Below are 18,951 nucleotides of genomic sequence, written 5' to 3'. Positions count from 1 at the left end.
CTTAGTGGCTAGTACTGATATTTATTTAATTCAATAAAGTTGAAGAATTCGAGATATGGCATACCATACCTGTAGGATCCCTCAAGAAGCTTGAAATCACTGTAGTAGACACCACTACTCTAGTTATCCCCACTACCACAGGGTCCTGTGCTGCAGAGCTTCCCTAATTTAACACAAGAGGTTAACCCCTCAGCAAGGGCACCATTCAGAGTATGCTTTACTTTTTCTCCATGAAAGCAAAGCTTTCTTTGATTGGATAAGGTGGAGAGATGGGACAGTGATATCATGCTTTTCACCTTGTCCAATCAGCGAATGCTTTGCATTCATGGAGAAAAAGCAAAGTATACTCTGAATGGTGCACATGCCTATCGACTGACCTCCTGTGTTCAAGATACAGCAAGGCAGCCGCTGAACACAGGTCTTGGAAACTACAGTGATTTCCAGATTCCAGGGGGATCCCACAAGCATGGTATATACATAGTTACATTAGTCCAAGCTGCACCAATATAACTATGTTTAATATTCATACCTAGAATTCTTCTTTACAGCTGAACTCTGAGCACATAAAATTTAATTTAAACATATACCTTTATAACCAAATAGGATATAAATCTACTTAGTGTGCACCAAATGCCTTTTCAATCACAGATATCATACAAGTATTGGTGAGATCCTCACTGTGCTGTACATAACCTGTTTAGAGGCTAGAGCTGTGGAAGGGACCCAGCAGGTTCACCTTCTATAGGCTGCCTGCAGAAATCTACAGGAGGGGGTGGAGACAAGACCAGTCACCCTGTCCAAGGAGAGAGAGCAGCAGTGACCAGTCTTTATTACAGGAAGTTCCTACACGGGGACAAGTCTCACACTGTATTACTGAACGGATCTGGAAGAAATAAACAAAGCACACCAAGATTCAAGTAAGAATACACGTGCCTCTTATATTTAGGCAATATTGGCTTATGCCAGACTTTAGCTTTAAGCACAATATATATACATTTATTTGTAGGTATTTGGTACATTTATTCTACAGACCAGAATGAAGGATGGTTATAGAGAAAAGGGACAGAAGAATGAAATAGGGATTGTGCTTCCAGAAAAGGGACACCTGGAAACCCTGAAAGATAGTTTTATTCCATGTACCATATGTACAGTAGCAGATTGTGAAAAGAGTTTATAATTTCACGCAATGAGAGATTACAGACTAAAATGAAACTGCTCACCTATTTCATTATAATTATTATAATCCAACCAGTCTGTGTTGCAGATTCCCAAAAGCATCTTTATTGGGGTCTTAGTTATTCAGATTAGATATAATTTGTTGATGAAACATGAAATATTAATTCACCTTCTCCCATGCCTTTCCTTCCACTGGTTTTATTAACATTGTTTGCAGAATTATCAGTATCACCTCTTCCCCTGGACTGAAGTCACCCATACTAGGCTGTGTGTTCTGAGGTTAAACACTATATTCAGTTATCTAAATGAGAGACTAAGAAGATTTCAGCCTGCAGATTGTGTAATAGCAATTATTAGCCTGCTCAGTCTTCTAAGACATGCATGTGATCAGGGAAGACAACGGCTCACAGATAGAGCTGTGGTGTAGACAGAGGGGTCTACATTTCTAGTGCTTAGTGTAACTGTGCACTGACTGTCCTGTTCTAACAGAACTCCATTATCTCTATTAAACATAAAAGAAAGCATGGCGGAGAGGTGGAAAATTGTATACAGGGAAAGATGAACAAATAAATTGGAGAAAGAGAACAAAAGTAACGTGAGAGGAAAAAGAAAAACAAAGACAGCCAAGGAAGGAAGGAGGAAGGGAGAAGGAAAAAAAGGAGTGAGGGAGAAGGAAAAAAAAAGGAGGGAGAAGCAAAAAAAAGGAGGGAAGGAGAAGGAAAAAGAAGGAGGGGGGAGAAAGGGAGAAAAAAGGGAAAGAGATGTAAAGAAAGGAGGGAGAGAGGATGGACAGAAGAAAGGAAGGAAAGAGAGGAAGGATGGAAGAAAGGAAAGAGGGAGAGAGGAAGGACAGAAGAAAGGAAAGAGGGAGAGAGGAAGAACGGAAGGAGGGAGAGAGGAAGAACGGAAGAAAGGAAAGAGAGAGAGAGGAAGGACGGAAGAAAGGAAAGAGGGAGAGAGGAAGAACGGAAGGAGGGAGAGAGGAAGAACGGAAGGAGGGAAGGAGGGAGAGAGGAAGAACGGAAGGAGGGAAAGAGGAAGAACGGAAGGAGGGAAGGAGGGAGAGAGAGAGGAAGAACGGAAGGAGGGAGAGAGGAAGGACAGAAGAAAGGAAAGAGGGAGAGAGGAAGGACAGAAGAAAGGAAAGAGGGAGAGAGGAAGAACGGGAGGAGGAAGAGAGGAAGAACGGAAGGAGGGAAGGAGGGAGAGAGGAAGAACGGAAGGAGGGAGAGAAGAAGAATGAAAGAAAGGAAAGAGGGAGAGAGGAAGGACGGAAGAAAGGAAAGAGGGAGAGAGGAAGAACGGAAGGAAAGAGGACGGAAGAGAGGAAGGAGGGAGAGAGAAGGACAAAAAGGGGAGAGGGAGGAATAAGGAAAGGAAAGGAAAGAAAACGGAAGGAAAGGAGATTAGAAGAGAGAAAGAAACAAGTAAAAGAAAGGAAAAGGGAGAGATTAATGAGTGGGGAAGGAGAGGACTCAGAGAGAGTGTAAGAGAAAAAGAAACAAAATTTGGGTAATATAGATGTCAGAGAGGGAGGTGAGAGATAACAGAGAGAAAGGGTTGTGGTGATGAGCAGAGGGCACATAGCCCACAGTAGAGATTAATAGATCACAGCAGGCAAAGGTACAGGAACAGTAAAAGAGCAGAGGATTAGTTCAGGTCAGGGACAGTCATCCACTTCCGTGCATCTCTAAGACACAAGTCTTCATAAATACACTGGATAACAGTTTATATTCCCTTTAGGACAGGAAAGGCTCTCAATTTCTTGTCATTCAATACTGCTGATGACTCCAGATTTGAATGCTGCTATTTAAAAAGATTGCTTTGATTCCACATTTTAGCGAACAGCCTTTAAAAGAAACATTTACTGAGGTGATGTGGAGCTACAATTACTAAGCCCTCCTTCTGAAAATGCCAGTTGCCCGGCTTTTATGCTGTCACAGCTTGTTCAGCACTTTCTGCATCATTGTCTTACAATCAATATGTAGATCAGGATTCCCAGCTTAACTTTAGTTGGCACGTGCTTGTTCCAGGTGGCTACCTCAAAGTATTAAAGCCAGATGCTGCCAAACAGTTAGCATTTTCGGGAGCTGGTTATCTTTGGATGTCCCCATATTTCTTGCTTTATGTGGTTTCTTTGAAATTAGATATTCTGCTCCAGAACTGCAAACTGGAGGGCATGGGCGGACTGACAACTCATGGGGCCCCCGGGCAATAGGGGATCATGAGGCCCCTGTGCCCTCACCCACACTCAAACCACACCCAAAAAAGCCTCTGAAAGGTACCAGGGGCATTTTATGGGCCCCCTACTGACCCTGGGCCCTTGGCCAGTGCCTGAGTGCTCTAATGGTCAGTCCGCCCCTGCTGGTGGGTATATTTTGAAATAAAAAGGTCACTTGCTACTCTTCAAGATTCTGAATTAATGCAATCTATATGCTCCAGTGAATAACATTTCTTGGACTGAAATGAACATTTTAATGGTTCAGCAGGTTCATTAAACATTTACATTTACAAACAGGATGACTTTGTGAATGTTTCAGAAAGTTACATAATATATATATATATATATATATATATATATATATATATATATATATGTGTATATATATCGCGCTAATGAACTGAATTTAAAAAACATGAAAGAAAGGAAGGTGACATTAAAATGGAAAAGCTGATTTCAAATTATAAATGTGTTTTTCAAAGCTGGGACATACGGTAAATTGATGTGATATTATACAAAGTATTAGTTATTTCAGGTCTGAGGGACAGCTGGAGTTATGAATGCCACAGAGCAGACAAAGATCAGAGAAGAGGTTACATTAGAGGATTATAAGTGTCAGATGGTAATCACTACTGATTCCTGACATAAGCTTTGCAGTAAGGAAAGGTCATATCCACTGGTCTGGGATTATTTAACACATTACACAGATGGTACAAAAATGGCTTTATTTAACAACATGGAGAAAAGTGCAATAGAACTGACACAAAGCAGAGAATCTCATAACAACCAATAACAACTCAGCTTACATCAGCTTAGAGTGCTAAGTCTAATGATTGTTGATTTTGAATAGGCTGTTATAGGATTATGCAAACCACTATTAAAGAGTATACATTACAGCTTACCATCCTTAGATATGGTGGCTGCATTAGTTTTCTTTTTCAGACTTTTTTTCCTTTATTTTCACCTAATGACCCTGCCAGTAACAAACTTGCTTTCCTAGGTTGACAATGCTTACTCACCATACTGTATCTCGTGAAAGGCAGCATTATCACCCTTAGGGTTCGTTTATACTGGTGTCACCTTTGGAGAGTGATCCACGATGGATCGCTTTTCAGAGTACATTTGAAAGGTAGTTATGCTACCTTCTCACTGCCTGGTTTACTCCTGAAAACCTGCACCATTGCGTTATGACTGTGTGCATTGCATGTGGCTCCAATAAGTTGCATGGGTTGTATACTGCCTGCCAAACATGGCAGGGGGGATAATTCTTGTAGTTTGCATTATGGTGCTGGTATGTGTACAATTCCATCCACTACCTTTACAATGTAAAGGAGAAGTACAGTCAAAGCTCTTTTGTGGATCACGAGAGTGCAGTTCGTTCTGCACTCCTGTCACCCGTTTTTAGCTGATAATGGGCTGAAGCCCACTGTCGGCTCAGCCAGTCCAGGCTGGGAAAGATCCTGATTTCAAAATCGGGATCCACCCCAGAGTCTGGAGGGGCACCTGGCTCAGCCTCTCAGCGATCCACTGAGAGCCTGAGCCAGCCACTCACTCCCCCTCCACCGCCCAGAGCTCCAGTGAGCATGGGGGGGGGGGGCAGAGCAGACAGCAGTGACTGACAGTCCTGTTCTCTGCTCGGAGCAGCTGTGAGATCTCAGCAATCAGTGGCCATGTGATCACTGAGTTCCCCCAGCGGGGGACAAACGCAGCATCAGACCAATGCTGCATTCACCTAGATAAGTATAAATGGGGGGAAAAAAAGTCCACACTTCTCTTTTAAGGAGTATCAGTTGGAGGGGTGGTAAAAACACATCTCAAGCACATACTTTCACTCCCCCCCTGCAACCACAGCTTCAAACAATGCTTTAAGCTACTGTCCAGATTTGGAAAACAAAAACCTCGCCCTCTACTCATTTCCACTACATAAGGAGGAGATGTTTTGTAGCCCACAAAAGATAGTTGGGAAAGCTGATATCATTGTTTGAGGCTTCAGTTACAGGAAATTCCAAGTACACTGTATTTCTGGCAGGATCAAACAGTATTCTTGCTGAACATGTACATCGCTTGAAAGGACAAAACTAATGTAGCCACCACATCTAAGGACTGATGAGATGCAGCATATTATTCTTGTGGTTTGGAAACACTTTACCATTTATTATTAAATTAGACACTTTAAGGTGGTAATAAAAAGGTAGAAGAAAATGCAGTATCATATTGGCTACCAATGCAATGTTAGTAATTGTAGACTGACTGTACTTGGTCTGTACACATTGCACACAGTTTCCACAATCTGTGTACACACAAAATAATCTGCAATTAAAACAAATGTACGTGTCCAGTTTATTAGTCAGCATCTGTCACATTCCACAAATATTTTGATACATCATCACCAACTCATTAATAAACTGTAAAAACATAAAAAACAATGTATATCTTTCCACTTTGCACATTTACACACTGTAACTCTGCTCAGCTGCTGATTCAATCCAGTTAACTACTTATAGAGAGCTAAGGCATGAGAAGATCTCATATTGAGGTCATGAGCAGCGCAAAATCAGAATGTTCCAAATTCCTGTCCTGACTCCTTTTTAGTTTATAACACACAATTGAAAATATTACAGATAGTGGATAACACTTGTATTTGTATTTCATACTTAATTTATAACATCTATATAACTTATTTATATTATACTTATATTATTATATAAAATTATACTATTAGTACTATACTTATTATTACTCATATACTAATTTATAATATACACACACATTATGTACACTTATTATATATAGACATATAGATATCTATTAATATTATACTTATTATTACTCATATACTAATTTATATTATACACACACTTTATGTACACTTATTATATATAGACTTATATATCATATAACATATATATATATCTCAAAACAAAAAGGCTGTATTGCTTTTTTCAAGTGAATTTTTGTTCTCTGTGCTTCAACCCCATGCCTTTTAGTTTATTTTTGGTAATCTTTGGGGATTAGTCAGGTTTCGAGCATAGGCAGAAGCTGATTGGAGTTGGTGTTCACCCACACAAACTTTCTCATGGTATACTTAAGACAAAATAATAATAATAAAATTAAAATATATAAATGTAAAAAAATTAATTATATATATATATATATATATATATATATAGTTAATTTACTAAAACTGGAGAGTGGAAAATCTGGTGCAGCTCTGCATAGACACCAATCAGCTTCCAGTTTTTTTGTTTGTCAAAGGTTTTTTGAACAAGCTGAACTTAGAAGCTGATTGGCTACCATGCACAGCTGCACCCGATTCTGAGTGCTCCAGTTTTAGTAAATCTCCCCCAAAGTGACATTTCCCAGTGTGATTAATGCATGTTGCTGATCTCTAGGTGGGATGCTTTCTTAATCAGAGAACACCCACTAGATTTTGTACTCTCCAGTTTTAGTAAATCAACCTCATAGAGTATATATATATTTTTATTTTCCTTTTTCTGTCCTTTTTAGTATACCGTGATGCTTTCCAGCACCCTGTGCTCAGTCTTCCAAGCCAGAGAGACATTCTAGTGCTGGATCTGTATTACAGCCCCATGGCTGGCTGCTACCCTGGGCTCTAGGGGACAAATTTAACTGACAGATGATACTTTAATTAGAAGCTGCAGCTAAAACTCACATCGATTTGGAGTGCAATGCAACCTGCTATGCAGGATGACAAAATACATAACGGAATCTGCTTCCCTTGCAGCTTTGATTTTGGGACGCTGCAATACTAAACTAGACCCCAGCTTGTAAAATACACAAAAGAAAAAAAAGGGAGCGAAGGCAAGTCACTGCTAATCCAGCCAAGAATGACACATACCAGTCCTGCTTTCTTCCTTGCTTGTAGGAGCTCCTGAATAAAGTTCTGCAGTTCTTTCCCTTCAATGAACCCATTCCCTGCAAACACAAACCAACACATCATCAGATCCCCCTCCGGTGCCATCAAGACTGACACAGACACAATCCGGTAGATCAAAGGCAGACTTTGAATGTCAGAAAAGAAAAGTTGAAAAAAAGAAAAAGCAGCAAGAAAGTGGAAAATAAAAAAAAAGGAAAATAAATAGCTTGAACCTTTTCCATGCCAGGGCAGTGCATCCCTCTGGCAGTGAAATGGTTACTGGTTGAGAGTTTCTAGGTCTAATCATATTCACCATCGGTATCATAATGACGCCAGATTTCCAGAAACTGAGAGGCTGAAATTTCCACCCCTTGGAGAAGAGTCTCTGCCATAGTGTGAAAGTGCCGCCGCCGCTGCTGCGCTGTCCTCGGTGCTGAACTGGAGCGGCTGATGGACTTCAACTTGCCAGCTCAGAGCCCTGCAGTCTATATATGGCAGTGGCTTTTAGGGTGGCCCCGCCCACTGCACCTCCTGTCAGCCCGGCCACACCCCCTTCTTTTACTTTGCTGTCACTTTTGATGTCTAGCTCACCTTGACTTTCCTGCCCCCCCCCCAGTGCCGGTGCAATATCCAGTTCTCCCGGCAATTGAAGAAAAACAATAAACTTGGCAAAGAAGCAGAAGAACAGGTTTGTGAATGGGAAGATCCCAGGGTAGAATTATGAATAAATGATATATTACAGGGTGCACGCTGCTTATTTTCCTGGATCTCTGATTGCAGCCTTATGGCTGGAGCTTGCTGACTTACTGGAAAAAAGTAATTACAGCACAAACTTTAACCTTTCACTCTTTATTGTTTTTCCATCCACAGAACAGCAGCTATTGTAGATTTATTGCGAGTCTCAGTGTCTATAAATCTGCATTTACAGCGATCATTAGTTTGAAAGTGCAGCTCAGCTCATCCAAATGGCATTTGTCAGTTTTAGGTGGATGTGGGAGAAATAAAACACTTTTACATCTTTCCTCAACATCTCTCCATGTTTCTAGGTTCCTTGACTGGACCTGTTGGCTAGGATCTCTCCTAAAAAAAATATCTTATTGATCCTGCCAGAAATCCAGTGAGCTTCTAACTTCCTGCAGTTACCAACAATGGGGTACTAAAATCAGGAATATCGGTATCAGCCCTGCCTGAGGTCTTTCTGTGGACTACAACACTCCTATTGATGTTCTGAAGAAGAAAAGAGGGGGAGGTGCCCTGTAGTTCAGACACATTTTCTGTACTTGTGTGACAACAATGTTCCTTCACAGATACAGTCAGGGCCATCTTACAAATTGATTGTACCCTGGGCAAACATTTTCATGGCCTCCTCCTATGCAATTTCACTCTCCACCCCAAAACCCCCACAATTACACAGGACCCCTTCCCTCATACTACCGCCATCATAATGCAGAACCCCTCCCTCATACTTCCTCCATCATAACACAGGACCCCTCCCCCATACTACCCCAATCATCACAGGACCCCTCCCTCATACTACCTCCATCATAACACAGGACCCCTCCCTCATACTACCCCAATCATTACACAAGGCCCCCTCCTCTATAATACTTCCATCATTACACAGGACCCACGCTCCTCCATCATAACACAGGACACCCTTCCCCATACTACCCCCATCATTACACAGGACCCCCCTCATACTACCCCCATTATTACACAAAACCCCCCTCCTCGATGATTACGCAGGACCCCTCCACCATACTACCTCAATCATAACACAGGACCCCTCTCCCATACTACCTCCATCGTAACACAGGACCCCTCCCCCATACTACCCTAATCATTACACAGGACCTGCTCCCCCATACTACTCCCATCATTACACAGGGCCCCCTCCTCTATACTACTTCCATCATTACACAGGACCAACACTCCTCAATCATAACACAGGACGCCCTTCCCCATTTTACCCCCATCATTACACAGGACCCCCCTCATACTACCTCCCTTATTACACAAAACCCCCCTCCTCGATGATTACGCAGGACCCCTCCACCATACTACCTCAATCATAACACAGGTCCCCCCTCATACTACCCCCATCATTACACTGGACCCCCCTCATACTACCAACATTATTACACAAAACCCCCCTCTTTGACGATTACACAGGACCCCTCCCCCATACTACCCCCATAATTACACAGGACCCCACACCCATCCTCCCCCATCATTGCACAAGACCCCCTCCCCCATACTACCCCCACCATAACACAGGACCCCCTCCCCCATATTATACCCATCATTACACAACCCCACCTCCTCCACCATTACACAAGATCCCTCCATCATACTACCCCCATCATTACACAGGACCCCCCTCATACTACCACCATTATTACACAAAACCCCCCTCCTCGACGATTACACAGGACCCCTCCCCCATACTACCCCCATAATTACACAGGACCCCACACCCATCCTCTCAAATCATTGCACAAGACCCCCTCCCCCATACTACCCCCACCATTACACAGGATCCCCTCCCCCATACTATACCCATCATTACACAACCCCACCTCCTCCAATCATTACACAGGATCCCCCACCCCCATACTACCCCCATCATTACACAGGAACCCCCTCATCATACTACCCCCTCATTACACAGGACCACCTCCACCATCATTACACAGGATCCCCTTCCCCTATATTGCCCCCATCATTACACAGGACCCCTCCCCCATACTACCCCCATCATTACACAGAACCTACTCCTCCATACTACTACCATCATTACACAGGATCCCCCTGCTCCATCATTACAAAGGACCCCCTTCCCCATACTACCCCCATCAATAAACAAGACCGCTCTCCCTCATACTACGTCTATCATTACACTGGACCCCTCTCCCCCATACTACTCATATTATTACACTGGACCCCTCTCCCATACTACCCCCATCATTACAGAGGACCCCTCTCCCATATTACCCCTATCATTACACAGGACCCCTCCCCCATACTACTCCCAGTCATTACACAGGCTCCCGCTCCTCCATCATTACACAGGATCCCCTCCCCATACCACCCCTATCATTACACAGGATCCCCTCCCCCATACTACCCCCATCATTACACAGAAACCCCCTCCCTCATGCTATGTCCATCATTACACAGGAACCCTCCCCCATACTACCCCATCATTACACAGGACCCTCTCCCACATAGTACCACCCTCATTACATGGGACCCCTTCCTCCATACTACCCTGGTCATTGCATAGGACCCCCTCCCCAATACTACCTCCATCATTAAACAGGGACCCCTCCCCCATAATACTCCTATCATTACACAGGATCATCTCCCCCTATACTACTCTCATTATTACACAGGACCCTCCCCCATACTTCCCCCTTCATTACACAAGACACACCCCTCCCCCATACTACCTCCATCATTACACAGGACCCCCTCCCTCATACTACCCCCATCATTACACAGACCCCCCCTTCCTCCATCATTACACAGGGCCCCTCCCCCATACTACACCGATCATTATACAGGACCCCCCTTCTCCATCATTACACAGGACCTCCCCCCTCTACAGACCCCTGCACTGCCCCTTCCCAGTATTAAGAGGATGTCAGGTGAACATCAGGCACACTCTGCTGAAGTTCTTAAATGGGCCGATGGTCTGCAGCTTGTCAGACATGGTTAGGGAGAGGGGTTGGTGTGACTGTATCCGGGACTGACAGGCACTCTCCTTGGACAAGGTTTACCTTACTGAGCTAGCCAATCACTGCGAACGCTGCACACCCAATATCCTGAGCGATAGCCAAATCCACTTAGCTCAGCTGCTTTGGACCCCACAACAATGACTGGGCCTGGGGCAGCTGCCCCTTTTGCTCCACATTAAAGAGGGCTCTGGATACAGTGCTGTGAGTGAGCATTGTTAATCTAGAAAGGGTGTTACTGACCAAATCACCAGGTGAAGGGAAAAAAGGAAAACAAACCTGAATGAAAAATGAATGCAACATCCACATCCATGAACCTTGTAAACTGTATTATGCTGCAATGCATTCTAGTTTAAAAAGGATACCTATTACAAGAGAGACATGGATGGTGCTTCTGAAAATGTTAGTTGCTTGATTGCCATGCTGAACCTGTTACTTCAGCATTTGAGTGAAAAAGTATACAGATTTGGAATCTGACTTTTCCTCTAATTTTCTGATCTGCATACTTGTTCCAGGTCTGCAACTGAACCCAGTAGGTCAACATAAGAACCTGTCAAATAGCATTTTCAGAAGGAGACTAGCAATAAGCAGCCCGATATTTTCCTTTTTAAAAGATTTACTTTAAATCATGGTAAGCAGAACCCATTCACATTTCTCTGCTGCTCAGCAAGTCCCGAACAAGACGCACCTAAATTCCCTCTGTAACACTAAATTCCAGGTATGATTGTCCATTCAGAGAACACCTTGTATTCACTAAAAAAACCAAGGTGTTCTGTAAAAGATGGCAGTGCTGAGCAAGTGACCCTCTGTTGTCAGTATGCAGTGGGGTAGCCGCTTGGCACAGAACGTGGAAGATCGCAATGATCACTGTAGTAGCATCAACTACCACAGTGATTCACCTTCCCCAGCAGCCAATCAGGCATGAGATATGCATACTTTACACTGGTCTAAGCTGGACCAACGTAACTATGCAATTAAAACCATACCTGGAGTTTAGCCTTAAAAGATAACAGTTTAAATTAAAAAACTTGGCTGCAGTGGAAGCCAATAGAGGTCAAAGTGGCCATCCTGAAAGGAGGACAGGTAGTGGGGAACTAGGTCCATCTCAGGCTAGCTGTTATTTACAAAGGGCCAGCCAGAAACAAACGGAACTGCCCTCTATCTCTCTAAAGGCACTACCTGTCCATTTACAGTGCTCTGAAAAAGTTTTTTTTTCTTCATATTTGTCACACTTAAATTATTCAAATCATCAAAAAATGTTAATATTACACAAAGATAACCCAAATAAATACAAAATGCAGTTTTTAAATGAGAATTTAATTTATTAATATAAAAAGGCTGGTTGGTTGGTAAGGTGGATGAGTCTGGCCGCTGAGTTCAGGATAGACTGAAGCGGGGATAGCCTGTGTTGGGGTAGGCCAGTGAGAAGGGAGTTGCAGTAGTCCAGACGTGAGATAATGAGGGAGTGAATGAGTTGTTTAGTAGTGTCTGGGGTTAGGAACGAACGTATTTTGGAGATGTTGCGGAGGTGGAGCCTGCATGAGTTTGCCAGAGATTGGATATGGGGTTGGAAGGACAGGTTTGAGTCTAGAGTGACACCTAGGACTTAGGCTTGCGGGGTGGGACTGACTGTGGTTGGTGTTATTGGTCGTGATGGAGAGGATGGGGGGGGGCACGGGCTGGGGGGAAAATTATGAGCTTGGTTTTGGAAAGGTTCAATTTGAGGAAATAGAGTGACATCCAGTCTGATATGTCGTTCAGTAGGTGGGCAATACGGGCGGAGACTGAAGGGGTGAGGTGAGGAGTGGAGAGGTAAATTTGCGTGTCATCAGCGTAGAGGTGATAGTTGAAGCCGTGGGAGTGTATCAGTTTGCTGAGGTCGGAGGTGTAGATGGAGAAGAGAAGGGGCCCGAGGACAGAGCCTTGGGGGACCCCAACAGAGAGGGGGAGAGAGGGGGAGGTGGTAGCGTTATAGGTAATGCTGAAGGAGCGTTGGGATGGATAGGAGGAGAGCCAGGAGAGAGCGGAGTCTCTAATGCCAAGAGAGTGTAGTTTATTAAGGAGGAGGGGGTGGTTAACTGTGGCGAAGACCACGGAAAGGTCGAGGAGTAGTTTTTTGGAAACAAAAACTGCCTAGTGCAGTTATTTTGTTTCCATAAAACAAGTTAAATGTTTCCATTCCCTGAACAGCTAAGCAGTGTAGCTAAACAGCTAATCAGTGTATCTAAAGTCAAATGTTTTATTTTATTTATGTATTTATTTTTGCATTTTGGATAATATGGGGAAGGATTAGGACCTCTGTCAGGTTTTTATTGTTGTTTGTGTCCCTGCTGGGGAGATTCCTTCTCTGTTTTTCATGGTCACCAGGACAGAAAGTAATGGAAAATTAGAAATTTCTAGTTGTCACCAGAACATTGATAGAGGGGAAATGTTCCAATGAGGACACTTGGTTGGGTGACAACTGTCTAAAAGAAGTTTTCCATTGCTGTAGAGTGGGGGTTCTCAATCATCGTCAGACAAGGACCTGGTAAATTCTTCCAAAACCCTCCACACCCCAACAGTAAATAAAAGGTTTATACTGATACAAAAAAAGTATGTGAATGCAAAATATGTAGTAGATAAATACGATTTGAATAGTATAATCTGGCAACTATGAGTTACTGTAATTTAATTAGATATACTACAACAATTATTTAAGTCTATTTAAAAGTTTATTTCTTCTCATTCTGGCTCTGGTGTCTTTTTCTTTATCCTTTTTTCTCCTCTCACGTGCTCTCATGCTCTCTTTTTCTCTCTCTAATTTTTTTCTTTCTCCCTCTCTCTCTTTTCTTCCTTCTCTCCTTCTCTTTCTCTTTTTCCTTGTCCTGATCTCTCTCATTCTCTCTTTTCTTCTCCCTCTACTTCTTATTCTTTCATTCCTTCCTTCTCTCCCTCTCATTAAGTGTTCTTGCATGGCAAGACCACTTACTGTTATCTCACATACAGTATATATTCTTATTATTATAGCCAAATTTACCACCCTAACTCCTCCCACAGTTTTTACACTACATAGACAGTAATATACCGAAACGTGCGGATTGTTCCCGATTGGTGTGCTATTACTTTGTGGAACATTTTGCCGAATGGTTCACGTAATATCGGCATTTTTGTGGTGAAATTGGTCCCATAGGAATGAATGGCGGAATGTTCAAAACTAGAGTGGGAGCTGACAAAAGCTAGAGTGTGAGCTGAAAAATCAGGACATGATTTCTAAACTGCCATCACTCCCTCATTTTCAAGCCCACCTACACAAATCGTATATTAAAATGTTCAGCTATCCATGCTGCCACTAAAAATGTCCACGGCTCAGCCATAGTCCTAATAGTTTTCACAATATGACCATTTGTTTGCAACTCACGCCACCCATTGACATTCATTGAAACTCCACTCTAGCCACCTCAAATTTGAAGGACAATTTCTAAACTGCGACTGTGCCCTAATTTTTAATATTTCAGAGACATACTATGCATCAAAATGTAGGTCTGGGTCTTGTGATTCTCACAATATAAAGATCTTTGCTGTAGGATTTATAGTTTTTAAAACTACGACCATTTGAAGATGCCAGTGACGTGAGCAATTTGGAGCAGTTTGTTTTTAACTGCTCTTCTCTGCCCTATTTGAAATCTAATTTTGAATTTGTGACAGTTTGGCGGCTTTTGGTTAAAGGTTTGGAAAAAAGTTTTCTACAGCAGAAAGTATTTGAGGTGATAATGCTGCTAATGTTTTTATAAATGTATGTTTTAATGTAACTGTGAAGCACTTTGGGCAACAACATTGCAATTAAATGTGCTATATAAATAATTAAAAGTTGAAATGCATTTCTCACTCTATCAAGCTTGCCATGTGCACTTTTTAAATTTGATCAATCAATTGGTTAGTGTAATATTTACTATCTTTACTCACTCCAAACTCTCCACACAGTTACTCTGCCCACTCCATAAAGTTACTCTGCCCAGTCCAACCTTTTCACAGTTACTCCAGCCACTCCAACCACACAAAAGTTACTCAAGCCACTCCACCCAGTTACTCCGCCCACTCCAGTTGTAGACTACTGGTGGAGGCAAGAACATTCACACAATTTCCCCAGAAATTGTAGCTTTTCTAGTTTCCTTTTCCTTCTCCCTCTCATTCTCTCTTTTCTTTCTTCTCTTCTCCTCATTCTCTTTCCTCTCCCTCCCTCTTTCCTTCTCTCTCTCATTCCTTCCCTCTCTCTCTCTCCTTATTCTCTCTAATTGTCCTTTTCCTTCTCTCACTCTCTTTCTTTCCTTCTCCTTTTCCTTCTCTATCTCGTCTTCTCTTTTCTTTTCTCTCTCGCTTTTCCTCCTCATTCAATTCAGTTCAAATAGGTTTTAATGGGAGTGCCAAATACATTTTAGTATTGCCAAAGTGATTTAGTAATTTTGATGGTTGGATAGCAGGAAGTGAGTCTTATCCTCCAGGACCTTCTGGTCACATTGCTGGCACAATTTGCTTTTCTTGGGTTTGTATGTCTGTCTATGCCATCCTAAATCATCCTGAGCCTTTGTCTTTACTGGGTTAGGGTCTGTCTGTCTCTGAGGTCTACTAGCATCTCCAGGTATGGCCAGTTTGTAGTCTTTATGCAGAGACTGGCAAGTAGTTAGTTTCTGGGAATTTGTTTGAGAATTTGTTTGGGAATTTGTCTGGGAATACAAAGCAGTGTGCTTACAGTAAAGCACACAGACACCGCCCCCAGAAAAAAACCCTCCATGCACACAGTTAACCCTTTGATCACCCCTCATGTTAACCCCTTCCTGCCCAGTGCCATTAGTACAGTGTCAGTGCTTTTTTTTTTAGCATTGATCACTGTATTGGTGTCACTGGGGATGTCAGTGACACCAAGTCAGTTCCCCCCAGTGTCAGAATGCCCGCCGCAGTCCTTCTATAAGTCGCTGATCGCGGCCATTACTAGTAAAAATAAAAATGAAAAAATCCCAGTATATATACAGCCATTTGTAAACGCTATAACTTTCATGAAAACCAATTAATTTACACATATTGGGGTTTTGTTTTAGCAAAGACATGCAGCAGAATACATTTTGGCCTACATATATGATGAAATTAGATTTTTTTTATATTTTTACTGAATATGTTTAATAGCAAAAAGTAAAAAATATTGTGTTTTTCTCAAAATTGTACAAGCAATAAAATACCACCGAAAAAAAACTCAATTCATGGGAAAAAAGACGTAAATTTCATTTGGGTGGAGCTTTGCATGACCACACAATTGTCAGTTAAATTAACACAGCGGCATAACGCAAGAAATGGCCTGGTCAGAAAGGGGGGTAAATCCTCTGGAGGGCAAGTGGTTAAGATTTTGTCAGGCCACATTGATGGAAATTTTGGATAGACAAGGCGCTGATGAGTTGTTGCAGGCCACACTGTTTGACTGGTTCTTGTTGGTCAGTAAGGCTTTATGGCAGGGGTGTCTAACCTGTGGCCGTCGGGCCCCATGCACCCCAAGACTGCTAATGCCTAGTACATATGATCAGATAATCTGATGACTTATTTGTTTTTTGTTGCATGCGAGTCTCATATCGAAAATAAAGAGGTTACTAAAATTACGAAAATTCCCGTATGACAGAATACAACTTCAGAAGTGATGTACTGTATTGTATTGTATTGTAATGTATTCTTTCGTTTCTGAGCATGCGTGGTCTTGGTTTCTCAGTTTTTTTCAGATGAATACTGTACTAATTAACCACTTGACAACCGGGCTATAGTTGAATGATGGCTACAGTGCAATTGTCCAATTCTGGGAGAGCATCATATGACGTCTTCCCAGAACGTGCCCTCCCACGCGCCCCCAGCAGCGCGCACCTGGTGATCTCTGATCTCCAATCACAGTGGCCTTTTACCACATGATCAACTGTATACAATGACACAACAGATCACTGGATAAATTCAGTTGCCAGTTATTGGCTGCACTTTCCTCACGCTGTCACAGCATGAGGAAAGTACTGTCGATAACCGGCAATTGTTAGAAAACAGATGATCAGCTCAGATGATCAGTGCCCAGCAGTGCCACCCACCAGTGCCACCCACCTGTGCCCAGCAGTGCCCCCCATCAGTGCCACCCATCAGTGCTGCCCAGCAGTGCCACCAGTTAGTGCCCACCAGTGCCTCCAGTGAGTGTCATTAGTCAGTGCCACCCATCATTGCCCATCAGTTCTGCCTATCAGTGTTCATCAGTGCCACCTATCAGTGCCCATCATTGCTGCATATCAGTGCAGCATCATCAGTGCCAGCTCATCAGTGCCGCCTATCAGTGCCCAATGAGTGTTGCCTATCCGTGCCACCTCATCAGTGCTGCCTATCCGTACCACCTCATCGGTGCCACCTATCAGTGCCCATCAGTGCTGCCTATCAGTGCCCATCAGTGCTGCCTATTAGTGCCCATCAGTGCAGCCTCATCAATGCACATCAGTGAAGGAGAAAAATTACCTGTTTGCTAAATTTTATATTAGAAACAAAGAAAAACTTTTAAAAAAAAAATTTTTTGTTCTTTTTTTGTTGATAGCACAACAAATAAAACACCCAGCGGTGATTAAATACCACCAAAAGAAAGCTCTGTTTGCAGGAAAAATATGATAAAAATGTCATATGGGTACAGTGTTGCATGACCACACAATTGTCATTCAAAGTGTGACAGCGCTGAAAGCTGAAAATTGGCCTGGGCAGGAAGGGGGTATAAGCGCCCAGTAGACAAGTGGTTAAATGAAAACTGTTCACTCTGTTATCATACAAGAAACATTTTTGTGCTTGTTCCTTCGGATATTGTCGCATGAACTGTCGTGATCTGCTGTTGAAAGCTGTGTACTAACAATCAGAATATTGTATGATTTCTCTGAAAGCAATTTTTGTCATCCGATTTTTTGATCGTGTGTACAGGGCATAAGAATGTGGTTCAATACAAAATCATAAACTTACTTAAAAAAGTAGATTTGTTTTGGAATTTTTTGTAGAAATGTGTTTATACTTAGTGATAACAGGCTGCAGAAAAATTTGACAGTGTCTCTTTACTAGACTTTTATAAGTATTATCTTTCCAAAGAAAAATATCCTTGGCTTCACAATCATGCCTTATTCATGTCATCACCTGTATTTGTGATAAACTATTTTCAAGGATGAAGCACACGTAGGGCAAAATTGGAACCAAAATATCTGGTGAGCACCTTAAGAATTAATTGAGAATTGCTACTAAATCCATCGAACCAGATACTGATGTGTTAGTTTATCAAAAACAGTGTCAAATATTGCACTAATTTTATGCTGCCCTCTTTTACAATAAAAAATATTACAAAAAAATGAAGTTTTATTACTCAGATAGGTACACTATCTATGTCAGTGATCAATAACTTGTGATCTGCTCATCAGCTATCCTTATTGTTAGTGTATTTTATGTGTGGCCCAAGACAATTCCTCTTCTTCCAATGTGGCCCAGGAAAGTCAAAAGGTTGGGCACCCCTGTTTTATGGTGATATGAGGTGGACCTGCCATTTTTTAAGTGGTCCAGTATGACAGTGCCCTGTTCTGTGGTGCGAGCAGTAAGGGGAATCTACCCAGCTCAGACTGGCAAGTTTTGTTGGTGGGGTTCCAATGGACCTGAAAGAAGTGCATGTAGAATTCAAAAGAAATACTGTATTTCTGTTGGGTTGGAGTCCTGTTTGAGTTGGTCTGAGTTGGCCCCCAGTCTTCACTGCTATTCTCTCTTTTTCTCTAATTCTCCTTTTCCTTCTATCTCTCTCTCACTCATTCTTTTCTTATCTCTTTATCTGTTTCTCATTCTCCATTTCCTTCACCCTCTCATTCTCTTTTTCTTTCTCTCCCTCCCTCTCTGTTTCCATCTGTCTTCTATTCTCACTCTCTCTTTTTCTCTCTTTC

At 42.3% G+C, this 18,951-nt stretch overlaps 1 protein-coding gene across 1 annotated transcript in view; it reads right to left on the bottom strand.

Annotated features, from left to right (window-relative positions):
• Positions 1-7,737, bottom strand: part of CALB1 (calbindin 1) — a 122,927-nt gene extending 115,190 nt beyond the window's left edge. Inside the window, exons 1-2 of the mRNA XM_089679689.1 lie at positions 7,588-7,737; positions 7,257-7,333 (exon numbers count right to left, since the gene is read on the bottom strand). Of these exons, the coding sequence (XP_089535815.1) occupies positions 7,257-7,333; positions 7,588-7,666 (156 nt within the window). The 5' untranslated portion in view covers positions 7,667-7,737. The remainder of the gene's footprint in view (positions 1-7,256; positions 7,334-7,587) is intronic.
• Between the last annotated feature and the right edge of the window lie 11,214 nt (positions 7,738-18,951).

The sequence above is a fragment of the Staurois parvus genome, unplaced genomic scaffold, assembly GCF_062004578.1.
Source record: "Staurois parvus isolate SC_StPar_1 unplaced genomic scaffold, SC_StPar_1.0 ptg000230l, whole genome shotgun sequence".
Taxonomy (NCBI): Eukaryota; Metazoa; Chordata; class Amphibia; order Anura; family Ranidae; genus Staurois; species Staurois parvus.
The sequence above is the reverse complement of the archived record's forward strand: the minus strand, read 5'-3'. Positions and strand labels throughout refer to the sequence as shown.